The sequence below is a fragment of the Styela clava genome, chromosome 15 (assembly GCF_964204865.1).
Source record: "Styela clava chromosome 15, kaStyClav1.hap1.2, whole genome shotgun sequence".
NCBI classification, from domain to species: Eukaryota; Metazoa; Chordata; class Ascidiacea; order Stolidobranchia; family Styelidae; genus Styela; species Styela clava.
Window position 1 is genome coordinate 11,979,225 of NC_135264.1, and position 17,955 is coordinate 11,997,179.

General features: G+C 34.1%; 2 protein-coding genes across 3 annotated transcripts; one reads left to right on the top strand and one right to left on the bottom strand.

Moving 5' to 3' along the window:
• Nucleotides 1–80: 80 nt before the first annotated feature.
• On the top strand, nt 81–7,584 carry LOC120334531 (calcium-activated chloride channel regulator 1-like). 2 transcript variants are annotated; one of them, XM_078109603.1, is made up of 14 exons: nt 81–287; nt 573–686; nt 1,024–1,215; nt 1,508–1,765; nt 2,089–2,244; nt 2,338–2,440; nt 2,710–2,792; nt 2,996–3,086; nt 3,578–3,686; nt 3,904–4,034; nt 4,201–4,399; nt 4,831–5,021; nt 5,751–5,801; nt 6,048–7,584. In XM_078109603.1, exons 1-14 carry the CDS (start codon nt 102–104, stop codon nt 6,371–6,373), a joined length of 2,190 nt encoding a protein of 729 aa, XP_077965729.1. In that variant the 5' UTR covers nt 81–101; the 3' UTR covers nt 6,374–7,584. The 2 variants fall into 2 exon arrangements, with proteins under 2 accessions (XP_077965729.1, XP_077965730.1); XM_078109604.1 differs by having other exon boundaries at nt 6,217–7,073.
• A 50-nt stretch (nt 7,585–7,634) lies between these two features.
• Nucleotides 7,635–16,248, bottom strand: LOC120334529 (calcium-activated chloride channel regulator 3A-1-like). Its single transcript, XM_039402037.2, has 19 exons — nt 16,056–16,248; nt 14,899–15,039; nt 14,168–14,318; nt 13,562–13,703; nt 13,198–13,381; nt 12,861–13,115; nt 12,549–12,782; nt 12,265–12,384; nt 11,923–12,102; nt 11,166–11,429; nt 10,361–10,516; nt 10,079–10,184; nt 9,815–9,894; nt 9,653–9,743; nt 9,453–9,582; nt 9,158–9,288; nt 8,692–8,875; nt 8,018–8,181; nt 7,635–7,809 (listed from the first exon to the last, which is right to left on the bottom strand). The coding sequence occupies exons 1-19, from the start codon at nt 16,224–16,226 to the stop codon at nt 7,670–7,672; spliced, it is 3,024 nt and encodes a 1,007-aa protein (XP_039257971.2). The 5' UTR covers nt 16,227–16,248; the 3' UTR covers nt 7,635–7,669.
• Nucleotides 16,249–17,955: the final 1,707 nt, after the last annotated feature.

The following is a 17,955-nucleotide window of genomic DNA, read 5'->3' on the forward strand; positions in this document are numbered from 1 at the left end:
AATACTATCATGGTATCATCTCACATAATATCTCATCACAAAATTCCGTTGCTTTTTATTTTTAGCTCAGATTACAAACGTTCAGAACAGCAGCAAGAGAAATGATAATGAATTATCTACCATCAGGAAGTCGAATAGGAATTGTCGAGTTTTCTTCAAACGCTGATATATTGAGCTATCTGAAAACTATAGAAACTCAAAATGATCGTGAAGATTTTGTGAATTTGCTTCCCACCATTACTCAAGATTTCACAAGCATTGGAGATGGATTGCTTAAAGGAATTGAAGTAATTATAACACACGTTGAAATTCGCTCCCTTAATTTCTCAAATATAGATACTTGTTTGAATGACGGGGTTTTCTAGTAACTGATCGTATTTTGATGAAAAGTATCATGATTTAGTTTCAGATTTATTGAATTTTCAGTCGAAAAATGAATAGTAGAAATATTTTAAGTTGTGACAAGATATATTTAGCGTCTTTTTGATAAGTACATTTTTAAATGGCTCAATCCAGCAGTGTGTAGTATATTGTTTGATTCAATTAGCAATTACGTAATCATTACCTAACAGGTTTTGGAGTATGGAGGTGAAAGCGCTGCAGGAGGAAATCTTATAGTCTTAGTTGATGGGAAAGAAAATGAACCGAATTTCGTCGACATGATGTTTGATAGCATCGTAGGAAAGGTATACACATTATTTGGAAATCCCGACTTCACCATTGTTATGCGTTGCATTATTCCTAGGAAATTGTAAAACGAGCGCGTGAAATGAAATTTCAACGGTGCTTCTTACTTGGAAATCAATGTTTACATTCAACTCGTGACTACATTTACCTTTTCTGCGTTCGTTTACATGACCTTATGGCTTATTGAGTACTTTCAAAATTGTGGACAATGAAAGCTTTTTTGGTCTGGTTACCAAGTAACATTTGGTTTGGTTGCCGAATTTAACATTTTTTGGATGCATCAAATTTTATTACCTATAGAACTTTTTTGCACAAAAATTTACATGACATTTCCAGGGAGTTCATGTCAGTACAATATATTATGATGAAACCGATGGAGGAAGAGAAAAAGGACTTCAACAACTTATAACAGAAACTGGTGGAAAATGGGTTTTTGTTGCCGACGAAAACGATTTAAATTCTTTGACAAACGCTTTTATTACAATGGTCCAACCAGAAGATGGTGATACTACAGCACAAGTTCTTACTGTAAAAATTTGATTATTGAAGATTATACCGTTTATAATAAAAATGAAAGCTTTCAAAAGAAGACGTACAAACCCAAACACTCATTCGATTATTCGAAAAAACACTTAAGATTTGCCAATAGCAAGCATATGGCCTAATCAATAACAATTTACATGTTACTATATACTGAGTATGGCCTATTTTTCGTCGATTTTTGACTGTGTTCACAAATCTTCGTAGGAATACGACATACGTTGGAATACGACATGGGTATATTGAACCCTAAACTTCACAAATAATATTTGAATTTCAGATCGAAAGTTATGAGGTGAGCATACCATCAGGAGCATATCAATCATCTGTATATTTGGATCAAACAATTGGAAAGAATACTGTTTTTTCATTTTCTTGGAATTCTGGCAACCCAGATTTGAGCGTAAGACTTCAAAGCCCAGATGGTTGCGAGTTCACCCATTCAAGCATTGGACCAACTTCGAATTGTGGAAATACCGTGAGCTCAGAAGCCAAGGGATTTAATACAATATCGTTCAATATTTCTGGTATTGCGAAGGTAATAATTACTACACATTAAAAAACAGGTTGCTCTACTTTTCAGATTGTATTAAAGCAAATGGTATCCCATGGATTGCGACGTCTATTTACCTGCCAGACATTTTTCAGTGATCTGAATAATAAAAAATTGGGATCGAATAAAAAAAAGTAGTTTTCGATTCAGTATATAATTATTGTATGTATGAAAACGACAATTTAATCATGTAACCATACAAATTTGAGTCGCTTTGGAATTTGTTAAAAAATATTTGCCCCGTACAATAAATGCTTTTAGTCCCTATTAAAACCAAGTATTCGAAGAATAACACTACTTAATGACAGGAAGGAAACTGGAAATACATCATAGAACCATCCTTTGGTTCAAAGGTCAATATTCAAATATCATCTTCAGCAGCGGATCAAGATGTTGAACCAATAATGATAACGCCATTCCTAACAACATCAGAATCTAGTTCTGTAAAGGTACTGCGGGCGAAAGTAAGTGTTCATATTTTTACAATCCTTTAATTGAAGTCAATAGCTATTGTAAGTTTGTAACTTAATCACTGATTGCCGCATCACAATTTTCAGGTTTCAAAAGGGTTGCTACCTATTGCTGGGGTGAATGTTGTAGCAAAAATTTCAAAACCAGATAAAAGTGTTGTCACTATTGATCTTCTCGATAACGGAGCGGGTATGAGTAATTTCTATGGTGCTGTCTAATATATACTGCGTCACTGAAAGTCGAATTGTTCTTGAAATTCCTTACTAAAATATTCAACTGAGAGACTCATGTCGAATGGTAAAATGGATGTGTCTTGAGAAAACAACACGACAATCCACATTCTTCAGAATTCTGTTCTTTTTCACGTTTTTGACACAATACACTTCGATTGGCAACACTCTTTTTATTACAATAATATACCATTTGCTGAGTATCACAGTTATAGTGAATCTTTTAAGGGGCGGATCAAAAAATGGATGATGGAATATATTCAAAGTCTTTGACGGATATTACAACCATCAACGGTCGATATAGTGTAAAGGTAGTAAATATTTGGTTATAATGAATATAAATGAATTTGAAGGATATTTATACCATGTTATTCGCTTCCTGTCACATATTTTAATTTTGAATATTAGGCCTCAGTCTGTTTGACGTTTTTCTATCGTTTTCAATTGAGGGAAGAATATATGTAAAATGTTGTCGCAAAACTCAATAATTTTTAATATTTTTTCATATATCTAGATTGAGGCAACTGCATCAGGCACATCTGCCAAAATAAACGGAAACACGATGTCCTTTGCAAATTACAACTATGGTGTTGTCCTTGACGATGGTATGGCAAATTCGATATTTCACAAACATTTAGAATAAGAATTAGGCTTTATTAAAATAAGATTTGAAGCAGAAAATGCATGAATGAATTAGTTTCAGCATTGAAATCATTGCGTGTCCGGAAAACTCGCCGCATGATATTTCGCCGTAAGGGCATTTCGCTGTAAAACAAGTATTTGTGATAAAAAGACAGTGAGGTTTATAGTGTTAGGGTATGCTCTTAAATAACGAATCTTTTCTAAATATAAAGGTACTTCAAAAACCTAACTGTTTCATTACAAATACTTGTTTCACAGCAAACTGCTCTTGCGGCGAAATTTCATGCGGCGAATTTTGCCAGAACCAAAATCATTGAGTCTCACAATCTGGTATCGTCATTAATCAATAAAAGCAAAATTTATAATGACAATTTGGTGCGGTATGCAGATGGTATGGTGCGGTAACGTTACTCATAAATTGAATATAAGAAATCATCGTTTCCCAATCATTTAGGTTCTGTGAAGTTGAATCCAAACGGCTTGCCAGATTCAGTAGAATCAAACAGTATTTCTGTTACTGAATTTAGTAGATCTCTCTCGATGGTCGGCTTCACTCATTCTGGGTAAATATGGATAAAAAATATTCTAGTTGAAACCATTGCGAATCGTATTGATAGAATAATTTCACCCGAAAAGAAAATTGAAAAATTCAAAGATGAAGTGCTCTCACACCTTATTCAGCTTATAGCAATTAGTGTTTCTGGTTTCGACTGGTTAATTATAGTTTCGTAATAATAATTATTCATATTTTTTACTTATATTAGTTTATATCATTTGTAGCGCATCCGGAGGACCAGATAATATATCGCCATGTAAAATTATTGATCTCGAAATCAAACAAGCAACCGAATCCACAAACAAAATCGACATTTTATTTACTGCTCCGGGAAACGACTACGACGTAGGAAATGGTGGGTCTTGTATTATGATCAAAAATTCCAATTGAATAAAATGCAAATTGAGTACTGTAAGTTCGAGGGTGACCACAAACTAATATTATTTTAGCATGTTATTTATTCCAAGCTGTAACTACTTTTGCGATGGGAAAAATACAATATTAAAACGTTTTTATTTCAGCTTTTTATTATGAAATGTTTTACACATTCGAAGCATCCACCGATTTGCTTAATCTCGGTCAGTCGAGAAATGAAACAACACGTGTGGTTTTAGAGGATGATTTCTTACAAGGAAGTTTGAAAAGTCCTAAAAAGTTTGGAGAGATTGAAACTATGAGATTGGCGCTTGTGTCTGTGCCTACTATAGAAGGATTTTACACGTAGGTTCTCATCGTGGTTAGTTTTATTGCTTTGTTTGCATTATGTGCATGTTACCCGCCCATAGTTTGCTACATATTTGCTACGCTGCAAAGTCAAGTTACGAAGACAGAATACGAGAGAAAATAAGTACGTGACTCATGTGCGGTTCCATTCTTACCTTTTTCTTGGAACTAAAGTTGCTACATATTGTACGTTGCAAAGTCAAATGCGAACGAATGTAGGCTTATAGGGAGAGATTAGTAATTATCCGTGTTCCCACTAAAGCTATATTTAGGACACCCATCCTAAACGCCTACGTGAATTCAAGCTGCGAATATTGAATACGAGAGAAAATAAGTACTTGCTTAACTGGCGCTCTTGTGCGAATCCATTCTTACCTTTTTCTTGGAACTAAGTTAAACAAACAAATGCAAACAAGTGCTTTTTGCAGAGTCAGCTTAGTTGTGCGATCAGCGGACTTAGAAGGCAATGTATCGCCGATATCTAATATTGCGGCTACTGAATATGTCGTAGGTAAACCAGTAGTGATAGCAACATCGACCAATTCAGTATTTTCAACCTCCATCAAAGTAACACCAGTATCAAAATCTACGTCGATACCGAGTAAACCAGAACCATCAAGTGAGTTTAAATTCATATAAATTTGGTTACTATTAGTATATTTTTTTAGACACAAAACTAGGATTATCAGTGGATGTGAGGTGTAATTTCTGTTTATCTTTTGTGAATCTTAAATATTCCAAATCAAGGATTTTATGAAGAAAATTTTTGCATCACATGGAATCCTGTCTCACGCTAATCCTATTTGTCTTCAATATCAAGGACAATTAGTAGCTTTGGGGTCGAAGACAAGCTAAAGCTAATGATAAATCTGTCTGTGATAAGTCAGAGGTCGATGACCAGAAAGTTCATTTGTCATTCATCAAACGTCACAAGGCGAAGAAGACAAAATTGTCAACTATACTAATGAATTTTAAATAGAGCAAAGTGAAACTAGCTAATCAAAGTCAGTAAGATCACGTATTATTCATGAACAAACAGACGGTTTTGAAAACTTTTGAAACTAAATAGCGTGATGTATATTGCAAAATATGCCTATAGGGTAAGGCAAAGTTCAAAACTAGTATGTTACTGCATCGATGACGACACTATTGAAGTGAATGAATGGAAGATATGAATAAAATTATGTAGAGCGTTTGTACCTTATGTTTTGATTAGTACATCGCGCGAGTTACATTAGAATTTTCTATATTTACCCTGGAGTTTTGAAGCAGTATTACTAATCCATACCTGTTAGTTAAAAACTCACCTTTGCTAGGAAAGATTTTACACTCAAATTATTTTTAACAGATGGACTTATCATTGGACTTTCTGTTTCGATTGTAATAATTGTCATTTCCGGTAAGTAATTAAATGTTTCTTCATTCGAACTACTGACTAAATATAATATATTATTTAATATGTATATTAATTCTAGTATTTGGGGCGAATAAGTTGAGCTCATATATTATCAGAACCTAATAAATAGTCTATATGAGGCATTACTGAATCATGGGGTATCGTAGCACCATGTGAATGTTCTTGTTTTTTCCGACTCGGAACCTCATGTGTTTAGTTCTTCTTCATATTATACATGTTTATATTCAGTTGTAGCGGTGTTATTATGGTTATGTAAACGACACAACCGTAAAAAGGCAGTCAGTCCAAGGGAGAGGGTCTATCAACCAAGCGAATACGACAAGGCCACGGATCTCCCTCGTGAGTGCCCACCGGATTATTCGACAGTCAATGCACCTTATCAACAACCTTCTTACAGGTATGAAGCATACCAACGACAACCTTATTATCAAACAAATGATTACGAATTCGCCCAAACAAACCAATCTGCCTATGAAACTCCCATACAACAGCAATATTACGAAGATGTCGATAATGCCCCGCCGCTTCCTCCTCGTCCACCAAACCGTGGGTGAGGGAGTCCAGGTCTCCAGCAAATGCGGATCATTATTCAAAATAGAATAGAATAGAACACAAAATAGAGTACAATTGTAGAAGATGTAGAGTCCTGTCAAGTTCGGCGCAAAAATATAGTTCCATCGATTACTAATCTTCAAATTAGACTTATTATTTCTGAATATTCCCACGTCAAATTTCGTTTTTTGATGTATGTGGAAGCGAATGACTAAAAGAAAACCATTGTTGAAGTTATGCCTTTGTTATACATATTATTCAAAAAAAATTGGAAAAAATACCGCGTTCTGTCTGTAATTTAATGTGACTGGTATTTTGTGACGGTATCAATATAAGTGATAAATGTTTCTTAGAGTGTATTTTTACTTTCGTACAAGACAAATTTCGATAATGTCTCTTATTTTATAGATTTTTGATTTTTTCATTTGGTAAACGCTATCTTGATATTGAATTTTAGTTATTAAATAATTAATTATTAAAAATTGCGACAGAGTGAATAATATTTTTGGTGCACATTTTTTATTCAGATAGCTATTTGTTTTACCAAACCTAGTTTATTGTAAATGTACTTTTTCAATAGTTCATTATTTAGTATGAGTCACGTCAAGTCGTTATTGGAATGGTATCTTGAATAAATTTTAGTTGTTATTCACGGTAAGTGCTCACGTAAAAGTCGGTGTTGATTACGGAATTTATTTTTGTTCTTTGAAGTTTAATCTTCGTTTTTAAGTCCACAACCCTTCAACTTTATTTCAGCACAGTTTTGTGAAAGCATTGGTGAAAAAAATCCCAAAGTACTGGTGTTTGATCATTTCCCAAATCCCAAAATGAAATTGCAAAAGAGTCAAGAGATACGGTATTATTGTGGTTCATTATATATCGGTTGACCCTATACCTGACTTCAGTTTAATGCAACACGGTGAAAAAGTACTTCACCCAAAATATAGTGCAAAAGATCTGTATAACAAAACGTTTATTGCAAATAAAGTAACTGATTAGTAATATCCTTGCTATTTACATGTAACTCTATTATATTTAACTACACATCACAAATGTTTTCGTTGAATCACAAATTGTCCTCGTTTATAGGAGGAACATATATATATATATTTCATAAGATTTTAGTTACACACGAGTTGCTATATATATATCAATATAAATGATAATAAAAATGAAACAGTGAGCAGTTATCAACAAAATACAGTTAAAATGAACAGTATATTGAACTAGAAAACAATACTTGTTTGTTAGAAGTGCAAGTCAGTATTGCGTGAAGTATTACTACTGAAATGTATTTATTAAGCATGTGGGTTTTTGGAATATTGCTTCTTTGTCCCAGCCTCCATTTTAGCATTGTCATCTTTAATCTTGTTGGATTTTGAGACTTTGTGTAATTTTTTCTTTCGGTGAAACCAATATGCAAGGAACCCGCCCACACCTGGTAAAATATAGATAAAGCGACGGTATTTTGAGATGAATGGATTTACATGTTTTTATCGAGTGACTCTAACCGATTCTTATTCTAAAATCGTCATTGAATTATACATCTCGAAATGACCATTTCCAAGTAATATTTCCAAACACCAAGCTCTAATAAAAGCCGAAATGATATACGCGGTTTTGTTAGAAGTTAAAAGTGTTCATACCTACGACTAGTACAAACACAAGTATTCCGATTCCAACGTATAATCCTGTGTTATTTTGCTGAGAAACGAATGCAGGAGGCACGTAGTAAAACTTAATCATAGCGATATTCGATACATCAGCTCTGTTCCCAGCCTCGTCTCTAGCTTTGATGGCGTAGCTGACCCTGTAATATGTGAATGTATAAAAATCAAAGCTTGATGTAATTGATAATTACTCAGAATATTTCTATTTCAAATTAAATTAGATACACAACAGAAGAACAATGCTCAAATATATTGGCAACAGTGCGGTAACATTGCGCGATGAAGATACGCCGTTCGTTGGGCATTATGTGTCGAAATCGATGAAACGAAAACTGCCGTGGTGATGGACCGACTACTTTTTTTCTCAAAAACCAGAAAAGTAGACTTAAAAAAGTTGCAGCATGAAGTTCAAATTCAATTTGAAAAAAGTTATATATATTTCTGCAGAAGACACTGCATATTCGACTACTGATAAATTGAAAGAGAATAATCCTCAAAAGGAAAATCGATGGTGTTTTTTACCAACAAATTCACCAAAATTATCCATAGGTCCAATTTATGTCCAATGACAAAATCTTTATTTCTTCAGAAGCCTATACAGTAGTGACTTTTATCTGATCAGACTTCTTAGTTATGACAGGAAATATTACCTTATTGTTTTGGTATTTTTCATTGATACATTTGGTGGTTCAACAACGAGAGTTTCCACCGTACCAGCCACTGAAGGATTGGTAATATTTCCTTGAATTACATTTTTAACCATTGTGCAGGATTCAAAATCTGTTAGTAATTTATCTGAGGTATCGGTGGTGTAACGAATATCATAGTTGAAAGCTGCAAGAGAGATAGACATGCAGTTTTGGATTGTTGTTAACAACATATTTGACTTGTCTATATATATTACCGGTGACCGTACATTTGAACCCATGTACATTTGAACCCATGCGTATATCCACGGGTTCAATCTATATGCGGGTGCTAAAACCCATGGGTTAGGGTTAGTATGGGTTTAACTATCCGTGAAACAAAAAAAATTCCATAGGTGCAATAGCATACAGGTGCAATTATCATGGGTTCAAATGTACGTGGGTTCAAATGTAATGGAACCTATATTACCTGTTCCACTATCAAAATCGTCCCCTGGTGACGTAAAAGTAAGAACAACTCCCTTTTCATAATCAGAAAAATCACTTTGAGCCGCATTTAAATCTAGTATTCTGCTAGGTGGCAAGGTGTCTGTTCCAACACTAAAAAAAATTATTTGTTAATTTTATTACAACTCTGACGTAAAACGTAGAATCTATTTAAATTACAAACAAAGTGTATCCACATAAAAAAGGAATTATAATTCAAAACTTACCTATCAATGCTGTCTAATTCAAGCTATTAAAGACAGTTAAAGTTCAGTTACCCTGTCGATGTGTGTTCAAAAGCGCCAGCAGAAGCTTGTCTAGCAAAAGCTCCCATTGAATCAGCTGTGACTCCAAATGGAGTGTCTTTTGGAAGAAAAGTCCTCCCGTTCGGATTCGAAACAAATTTACCTGCATAAGTGAAATGTTTTAAAGCCACTGTAATGAACCTTGCAATTGACGGAATTCAACCTAGACTTACCGTTTTCGTCTACGTATCCGCGGTTATAAACTGCCTTTGACTGTTGCATTTGAGTCAATGTCTTACTGTTAAGCGACGATTCGACATTCACCTAACAAATAAAACTATTTTTATCATAATTTTTTTGGACATACATTTCAATTTATTGGAAAAAAAATGTACCTTTACAGAATATCTCCCGGTAGACGAAAACCCAGTAATGTATCTTGAATATATTCCGTCGTTTCTACGGATATCCGGGGCTAAAAAGCATAAAAGTCGTTAAAAATCTTAAAAACTTCAGATTTCCATTCATGAGTTTGATAAATTTCCTCCATATATAAAACAAAAATTTCAATTAATCTAAAAAATACAGCTGGTGCGGAAATATGATTTCATGTTGCCTTTGAAAGTTCCAAATGTTGGTCTTCTTTAGTTCATAATTACCTGCGCCACGATCCAACAGCTGTATAGGCGTCCCGGTACTTCCATCGGGGTACGCGATAGCTGCCGTTACTCTGGCATCAAGAACTGGGTTTAAACCTTGTGTAACCTATAAATGAGAAATATGCCGATTTTTTTTTTATCAGACAATGTTTGCGTTTTTTAACACATTCTACAGACGAAAATGTCTTCAGCCTGGTAATTCAAATATATATATATTGCTCAATTTTCCCAAAAAAACTGTATCTCAAATCGTCGTGCCAAAACATTGACCGTTTTACTTACTTTTGCGTAAACAAGTGGTTGACTGCCATCAGAACTTAGGGTTGACTCCACAAGTATTGGCTCCACATCAGTACCGGCAGATTGAGAAGTAACGACTATAGTTACAGTTTGTGAATTGCCATTTGGTAACTCAACGTAACTTGACCATGTGCCATACTGTGTATATAAGATTATAGATTAAATAAAAAATACTAAAAATAAAATCTTCATCTTTAAATACTGTTTAATTAAAAAGTGATTATATTTTACATTTCTGTTACACTAGTACAGGACTACTCGACTGGCCGACCACGGTCCAAATCCGGACCTTTCGAGTGCCAAATTTGGACCGCAGCTGCTTTTTGCTAAACCGCTGTGGAAAAATTGTCATTGTAATATGAGTTTCTCAGAGCATTGACTCACTAATGTGACTAATCAAGACGATTTGAATGCCGGTATAAAAACTGAAGTTTTAGTGGCTTATTGGATACATTTTTCACATATTTTTAGATATGATGGTTAACATTAGCTTGTTTTTGTAGCTTATATATATTTCACACGCGCGTCATCTCACGCGCTCGGCTTCACAACGGAAGTCCTGTCACACCGACACCGAAGCGTGATATTAAGCATTGCTCTTGTGTTTTGTCAAACGATGCATTTGTAAATTTAAAAGTTTGTGTACGGATCTTTAATGAAAATAGTTGAGTAGCCCTGCACTAGTATATGATAGAACAAACAAGAAACCTGTGCCTATTCTTCTGCCTGTTATTGTATGTCAAAAACGAGTGTATCCCGATATATATTTATTTTATTATAAACTCACCTCCGCGTTTCCAAGCTCAAACCTCATCGTCTTATATTCATTTTTGATTGTGTGAACGACATTTGTGCAAGGGTTTAAAGCAAATGAGTTCACGTTTGTATATTGACATACACCACTTGGTGGAGTAAGTAAAACCTTTGGAGCTACATTCCCATACGACCAAGTGTAAGTGAACACTGTATTTTTACCGATAGTGATATCAATGGGAATCGTGTTCCCAAAGTTATTATTACTGCTTTCCAATCTGACTGACTCACTGAATATCTGCAAAAATTCCAAAACGGAATATATTTTATCTATATTATTTATATCATGTTGTTTAACTGACTATTATAAACCAGCTGAGTCGTATAGAAGGAGACTTTCGAACTATCACCATCACCATATCAGGCTCAACACTGACTAATTCAGTTTGTTCCTATTTCCCGTCACTGTCACGGTATCGTTTAGTGGTAGTTTATTTTTAAAGAATCGATGGCCAGTTTTCTCAATTAAAAGTAGAACAATTAGCTTAAAAAAGTTGTAAGCTTTCTTGCCATGCGATGCTATGTATATAGATACCAGTAAAAAAAATCTGAGCCGTGGCTCAACAACAATTTAAATTTTGCTGGTAAGTTTTGTGGATAGAAGTTACCGTTATATGAATGAAGACTTGCACTATGGAAACATTTTGTATTTAGATGTATTGCTGTAATATTACCACGGAACGTTATCACCGTATTTTTGATAAAAGATGAGTTAGTACATCTTATGTAACCTGGAATGTTCTCTTATTGTCATCCCCATCAGTGACTTTAGACATGTCATTGTACGCATCAACAAGAGCCAGAAAATCGTCTCCACCAGCGAAAAACCAGCTTCCTCCACTTTGAATGGAAAGATCAACTAATATCTGATTCGCTGAGGTAAACACGAATAACGTCTGTACGACTATTTTCTGTCAAAAATTCGTTAATATCGCTATTATTACCGGATGGCCAAATTGCCAAAGTAAGTGTATGTGAGCTCTTTGTTTGCTTATAAAACTTGAAATTAAATACAAAAGGCCCAATATTGAACATAGCTTTTCCCGTAAGAATGAATCAATTACAATCAATACCTTCTCAATAATTTCGTCGTAAATTTCCTCGATTAAAAGGGTCGATCCAGAAGTCTCTTTACCGTCTGTCATAACAAGTAAGTATCCTCCTGCTGGATTAGAATTACCAGCTTCAAGCACCTGAAGTAATTATAGTTCCCTTTATAAAGTGAAAAATCTAGCAAATATAGTACTGAGGATTCTTGTGATGTAACGTCGATGACGGTTTAGTAAAGTCATATAATCGAGTGAATCGCTTATGTTAAGATCTATTCTGATTTAACTCAGTCAATACAAATTCAAACCTCAATTCCCTTTTGTAATCCACAACCTATGCAAGTGCATGTGTTGCATCCTTTGCCAACGGCACTCGGCAAATTGTTTGCAAGGCTGTCACGGTCTGCTGATGACTGCACCTTCATCAAATCACTGTCTTTTCTAGATTTTTGGTCAAATTCTACGATACCAACGAGCGAACCATATGGAACTGAGTTAATAACAAAGTAGTTGGCTGCTTTCTGCATTTGATCAAATCGAGACTGAAAATATAAGAATCAATTGCTGAAAATTGGGTGAACAGAGTAAATTGATAAAACAAAATTACACGGAAAACCTACTTCGCCTGAATCTCCATCCACCGTAGACATACTTCCAGAAACATCTAGAACTAAGACAAATCGTTGACTTTCTTGAGCCATTTTTATTGTAAAAATTGGCCGCAATGATTCAACTGAACCCGCTGGAGGATTTTTGTTCTCTTGAAAATCGATCGAATTTTCCATGACATCCCAAACACTCATTAAATCGCAAAGTCTATTTTGATCATTTGGTGCGTTTCTGTTATGACTGTTTGCATCACAGAACTGTGTAATCTGTACAGATGAAAGTTTACATTATCGTCAATCTTTATTACACAGAGCAATATATTTTTAATTATTCAACATCATTTCAAACCTCGTTCAAATACTGATAAGACATGAGCGATGAATCGTATTTCCCATCTGAATGTCCAGGATAACAAAAGCAGTCTTCGTCGTATAAACCAGTTTGTTTGTTAATTCTACAACTTGCGCGACCGGTTCGACAATTTTGTTGATTATCACTATTTGTGCAACAAACCGGATACTTTTTCGGACACCTGAACGGAAAGAAAAGCATATACTAAAAACTATAGCAAACGAGTGTCGAGAGATTCTAAGCAATCTTGAATATCAATACGTACAATTTCTAGACGCCTCTAAGACGCCTAAATAACTGCTTGTTGAAACACTTTTGTACAACATTCCTATAACGTTATCAAGACCTTAGCACAACTTACTGAGTGACAGAATTTATTGGTTCATTTATTTCTACATCAGTAAGAGTATTTCCATTAACATCGTCATAAAATGGGTCAGATTCACTTGTTTCGTCGAAAACTCCCCATCTGTAATGCGCCCACTCGTGAACAATGACTTTACCTGAACATTAATTTGGAAATCAGATAAAAGCGATTTAAAATTTCAACATTATTGCTGAGGTATATACAGGTGCAGTGAATATTAAACCTAAATTTGATGATATTTTTGCTGGTGCGTTTTTTTCACAAAATTTAATGTTTTAAAAATTTATTATCAAAACATTTGAAATTCTATGTGAAAATTTTTTAATAAAAATTCACGTTTTTATAGTTTTTCACTCAATTACTTCTGAATATCGCCATGTTATTTCTCAGTAATTTATAGTACCCTCCTGGAGAATAATTTAAATTATGCATTGTGCGTAGATAACAATTTAAATTTCAAGTTACAATGGGATTTTCCATGCCCTAACATATATCGAATTAACATATTTTAGCCTTAAAATTTATTCAATCAAGTAAGTACTATTCAGGATAATAAGCAAAAAATTATAACCATGTATTATCTTGAAATGTAGAATTTACCTCGCTTCCCGAAGTTCATAACCATATCTTCATTGACAAAATAATTTGGTGTAAAATGAATGTATGAACCTGGCGATCTACACCCGCCATACTGGACAGTGTAAGGTGCATCTCCGTAGCTTGGATTCGGGTTTGTAACGATGACATCGGCCTACAAAAGGCAAAAATTTAGGTTGTTGTATTAGGTACCGGTAGTATAGATTCCAGTTCTCACTTATGATTTATTAATTCCACTGTAAATATAAGGTTTTGAGATATAAAATGTTAAAACGCGTTACAAATAATCAATCTCACAAATTTCAAGGGGACCACCAGAAGTATGTGCACTAAGATGGCGCACAACCTGAACATAGTATGCGTACCAAATTAAGGTTCAGGTTGTGCGCCATCTTGGTGCACATACTTCGGGAGCGCCTTTCAAGGTAAACAACATGGTGGGCAAGATTTGTCACGAATACAAATAACACCAAGTGATACAAATGGCAGATATAAGTGCAGTGTGATATTTCAACACAGAATCGTATGTGTTCACTGTCATAAAAATGAAAGATTTAAATTTCATCAGACAATAGGAGGTGATATTTGTTCAAACATCTTTGGCAAATGATCATTGAAGTATGATGCATTATTGAACGTACTTTAAAATACAATCCACCGATAGCTTTTCATCAGTGAGCTAGATCTTCTTTTTATTTAATATGTCATAAAATGAACTCTTCGCAATATCTCACCGCATCATATGTTTCTCCCTCTGCTCTCTTTGATTCGATATAACCAGTCCATGTACTCGGTACAAGAATAGTTATTTCTCGAAAATAAGCCCGCCTTTTTGTTGCAACAAAAAGTGACTCCGAAGCTTCTATCCACGATTCCTAAAGCAAAAATTGCTTTTAAAAATAATTAAACGATTTAAAAATTTATATTCTTCGTTGAATGTAAATGAGAACCCTTTTCTTTCACTGTTCAACGTCATATTTATGGTACCTAACTCAAAACATGATGTAGTGCGAAACTCAAAACATATGCATTTCAGTTCAGGGTATATGTCGTGTCATTGCCATCATAGTGACGTGTGTTTGTATTCATTACCATCAAAAGCAGAATATACAAGACTTACTATTCTTATCAAATAAAATTTTTTATTCCTATTTATTAACATGTATATCGCAACAAGTTTATACCAAAACTACTTTAAATTACATTAAAAAACATTCCCATAGCATTATAGTCGTGCGTGGGAATATATTGAGGCATTTTAATATATTACATTGAATGATTAAACTCAAATACTTGGCTAATCTAGAAGGTTATTATCCATAAAGCCTCCCAAATATAACAGGATAAAATATCCAATGTGCAGCATTGGTTTATAAAAGTTGTTTAAGCAAGACAAAGATATACATTTCAGGTTAGCAAACAGTCGGCTATATTCGCAAAATATGTTTTTGCCTCATGTACGTTTTCTCACAGCAAGGTGTAAAGCTCACATGTCAGTGGAAAGATTACTAATACAAAAACATAGTTTAACTACCATTTGACAAAGATGCCAGTAGATATATATAGGTTAACACTGGACTTGCTGTATAGATGATAAATTGAATGAATCGGCATCAAATCAAACAACTTGATCTCTTCAATTTTGTCTACCTTTATCGTCTAGCTAATTTCAAAATGTAGCGTTTTGGCAACTACGAATCTCCAGTTTAGATTCAGAGTTGGATACAAACAAACCATTCAACAAGTGAACTAAGTGGCACAAACAAATCAAATCTATAGCCTATTTAGTAATTGCTTTTATGGAGAAGAATAGCAACTAAAATTACTCTAAACGAATTGTTTTCAATCGAATATCATTTTGATGCTCTACTATCCTAAATACCCTTCCTACCTTTATTTTGTCTATAAGATCGTTGCTTTCTGGTACTCGTGGGTTAATAGCAATAACCATTCCAGTATATTTATTATCTTTTAAAACAACTCTTGATTTTGAAATTTCGGCTTTTACACAGGAATTCCATGTCAATAACAGCGATAGAGACAACCACAATGTACACTTCATTTTGAATAAATTAATAAAACTAGATATAATGGAAAAAAAATCAGATATAATAACCAGGCGATAAATTATTGCAGATTGCATGTACTTCCTTTTGCTTTAAGAACATATATCCATCGAATTTATTTTATAGATGTTAGTATATATATATGTACAAAGACAATTAAAATGTAAAATCACTATAATCACATAATTAAAAGTCAAATTTATAAAATAATAATGAAAGTTATAGCTTCAAAATTCGTTCTCGTTTATTAGCATAACTCTATCAACTACCTGGCTAAATGCGAAAAATTCTACGACAATTCTTGGAGTTGTGCTCTTGCACAATGACAAAATGTACTGAACGTGTGTCGTCCAGACAGCGATAATTTTTATTACATCTTGTTGGCATGGGAAATAAGCTCCGCCTAACTACACCCACTACGTAAAAGTTTACAGCTGACGTAGAAGCATATGTAAATGGCGAAATTATTAATTGTATATTTGCACAAACCGAGGCGTATTCTACGCACTACCTTAGGCAAATATAACTCTAGCGTATTTGTGAGTTACGCAATGACCCTACATTAACCTTTGGTATTGTATTTGATTTAACTTATATACTAGAAAGCAATTGAAGATTCGTTTGTGTAAAAATGGTCTCAATGAAAACCCACAATATCTGTCTCACAGGCGTGATTAATTCACCTAATATTAAAATCATGCAAAATAGGAATAAGAACACCCGATAACAAGACATGAATTATTGTCAAATTGTAAACAACGGCTAAATTTAGAGAAAAAGGTAGAGATTTTATATCTGTTTTCAATCTAAACATAGTTTCTGATGAAATTTCTTTCAATATTGACTCTCTAAAAAGGCTGTATAGTTTGCTTTTCTTTTATGAATCAACGTCCATTGAGGTATATATATTAAACCAATTTATATTATACGTCGTTCTTCCCATAACGGTATTTCCAATGCGTATCTCACAAATAGTTATTTGTGGTATAGCAATGGCCACAGTACATCGTAATACTGGAAGTTCATCGAAATTGGAAAGAGTAAATTGTCGCATGGCATTACTGATAGTAAATGATGGTCTTTTATCGACCATGTGTATAGCTGGCAGTGTGGACTTGAACTATCCACGTCTCTTTTCAACCGATAGCTCTCAGCTTAGCGCATCCCTGTGCCCACGTAACTTTTTTACCATTATTTTACCCGCTATTATAGTTAAAGTATCGACACTCTGTTTCTATATTTTGACAGCTTTTACCCATTCCATTGAGTGACTTTGCTATAGTTGCTTATGCAGCTATATTTATTTTTACAACTGACGAAACTAATCATTTTAACAATGCAAATTTTCAACGTTTTATTATTAAGATGACGATGCCATTGCTTGCGGCAATAGAAACAATGCAATATATGTTGGACGTTTGCAAAGTGTTTGTCTGTAATTGTAGTTCAATAAGTGATTTCAGCCAACGCCATATATATTTACAAATTAGCCAAATTACTTGTGGGGGAACCTCATTTACACGGGATGAGGTCTTGTGTTTATTACTAGTAAGGAAAAAATGACTCTTGTTCATGTTACTGTATACTTCAAGTTAGACATGAAAAATAAGCTGGTGCAACGTTTTAATTATGTGATTATAAGCGGTAGTCTGGTAGTCCCCCAGCATGTGGAATCCTAATCCACCATCTTCGCAGAGAATATATGGACAGAATTTTATGTTTAAC

What these genes read in the sequence shown, in the direction of transcription:
- LOC120334531 (XM_078109603.1), top strand. Translation starts at nt 102, where the DNA reads ATGATAATGAATTATCTACCATCAGGAAGTCGAATAGGAATTGTCGAG. An exon ending in ACGGTCGATATAGTGTAAAG is followed by an intron (nt 2,793 to 2,995) that starts GTAGTAAATATT and finishes TCATATATCTAG; the next exon opens with ATTGAGGCAACTGCATCAGG. An exon ending in GTCGGCTTCACTCATTCTGG is followed by an intron (nt 3,687 to 3,903) that starts GTAAATATGGAT and finishes TATCATTTGTAG; the next exon opens with CGCATCCGGAGGACCAGATA.
- LOC120334529 (XM_039402037.2), bottom strand. Translation starts at nt 16,226, where the DNA reads ATGAAGTGTACATTGTGGTTGTCTCTATCGCTGTTATTGACATGGAAT. An exon ending in CTTATCAGTATTTGAACGAG is followed by an intron (nt 13,116 to 13,197) that starts GTTTGAAATGAT and finishes TCATCTGTACAG; the next exon opens with ATTACACAGTTCTGTGATGC. An exon ending in AAAAATACCAAAACAATAAG is followed by an intron (nt 8,182 to 8,691) that starts GTAATATTTCCT and finishes CACATATTACAG; the next exon opens with GGTCAGCTACGCCATCAAAG.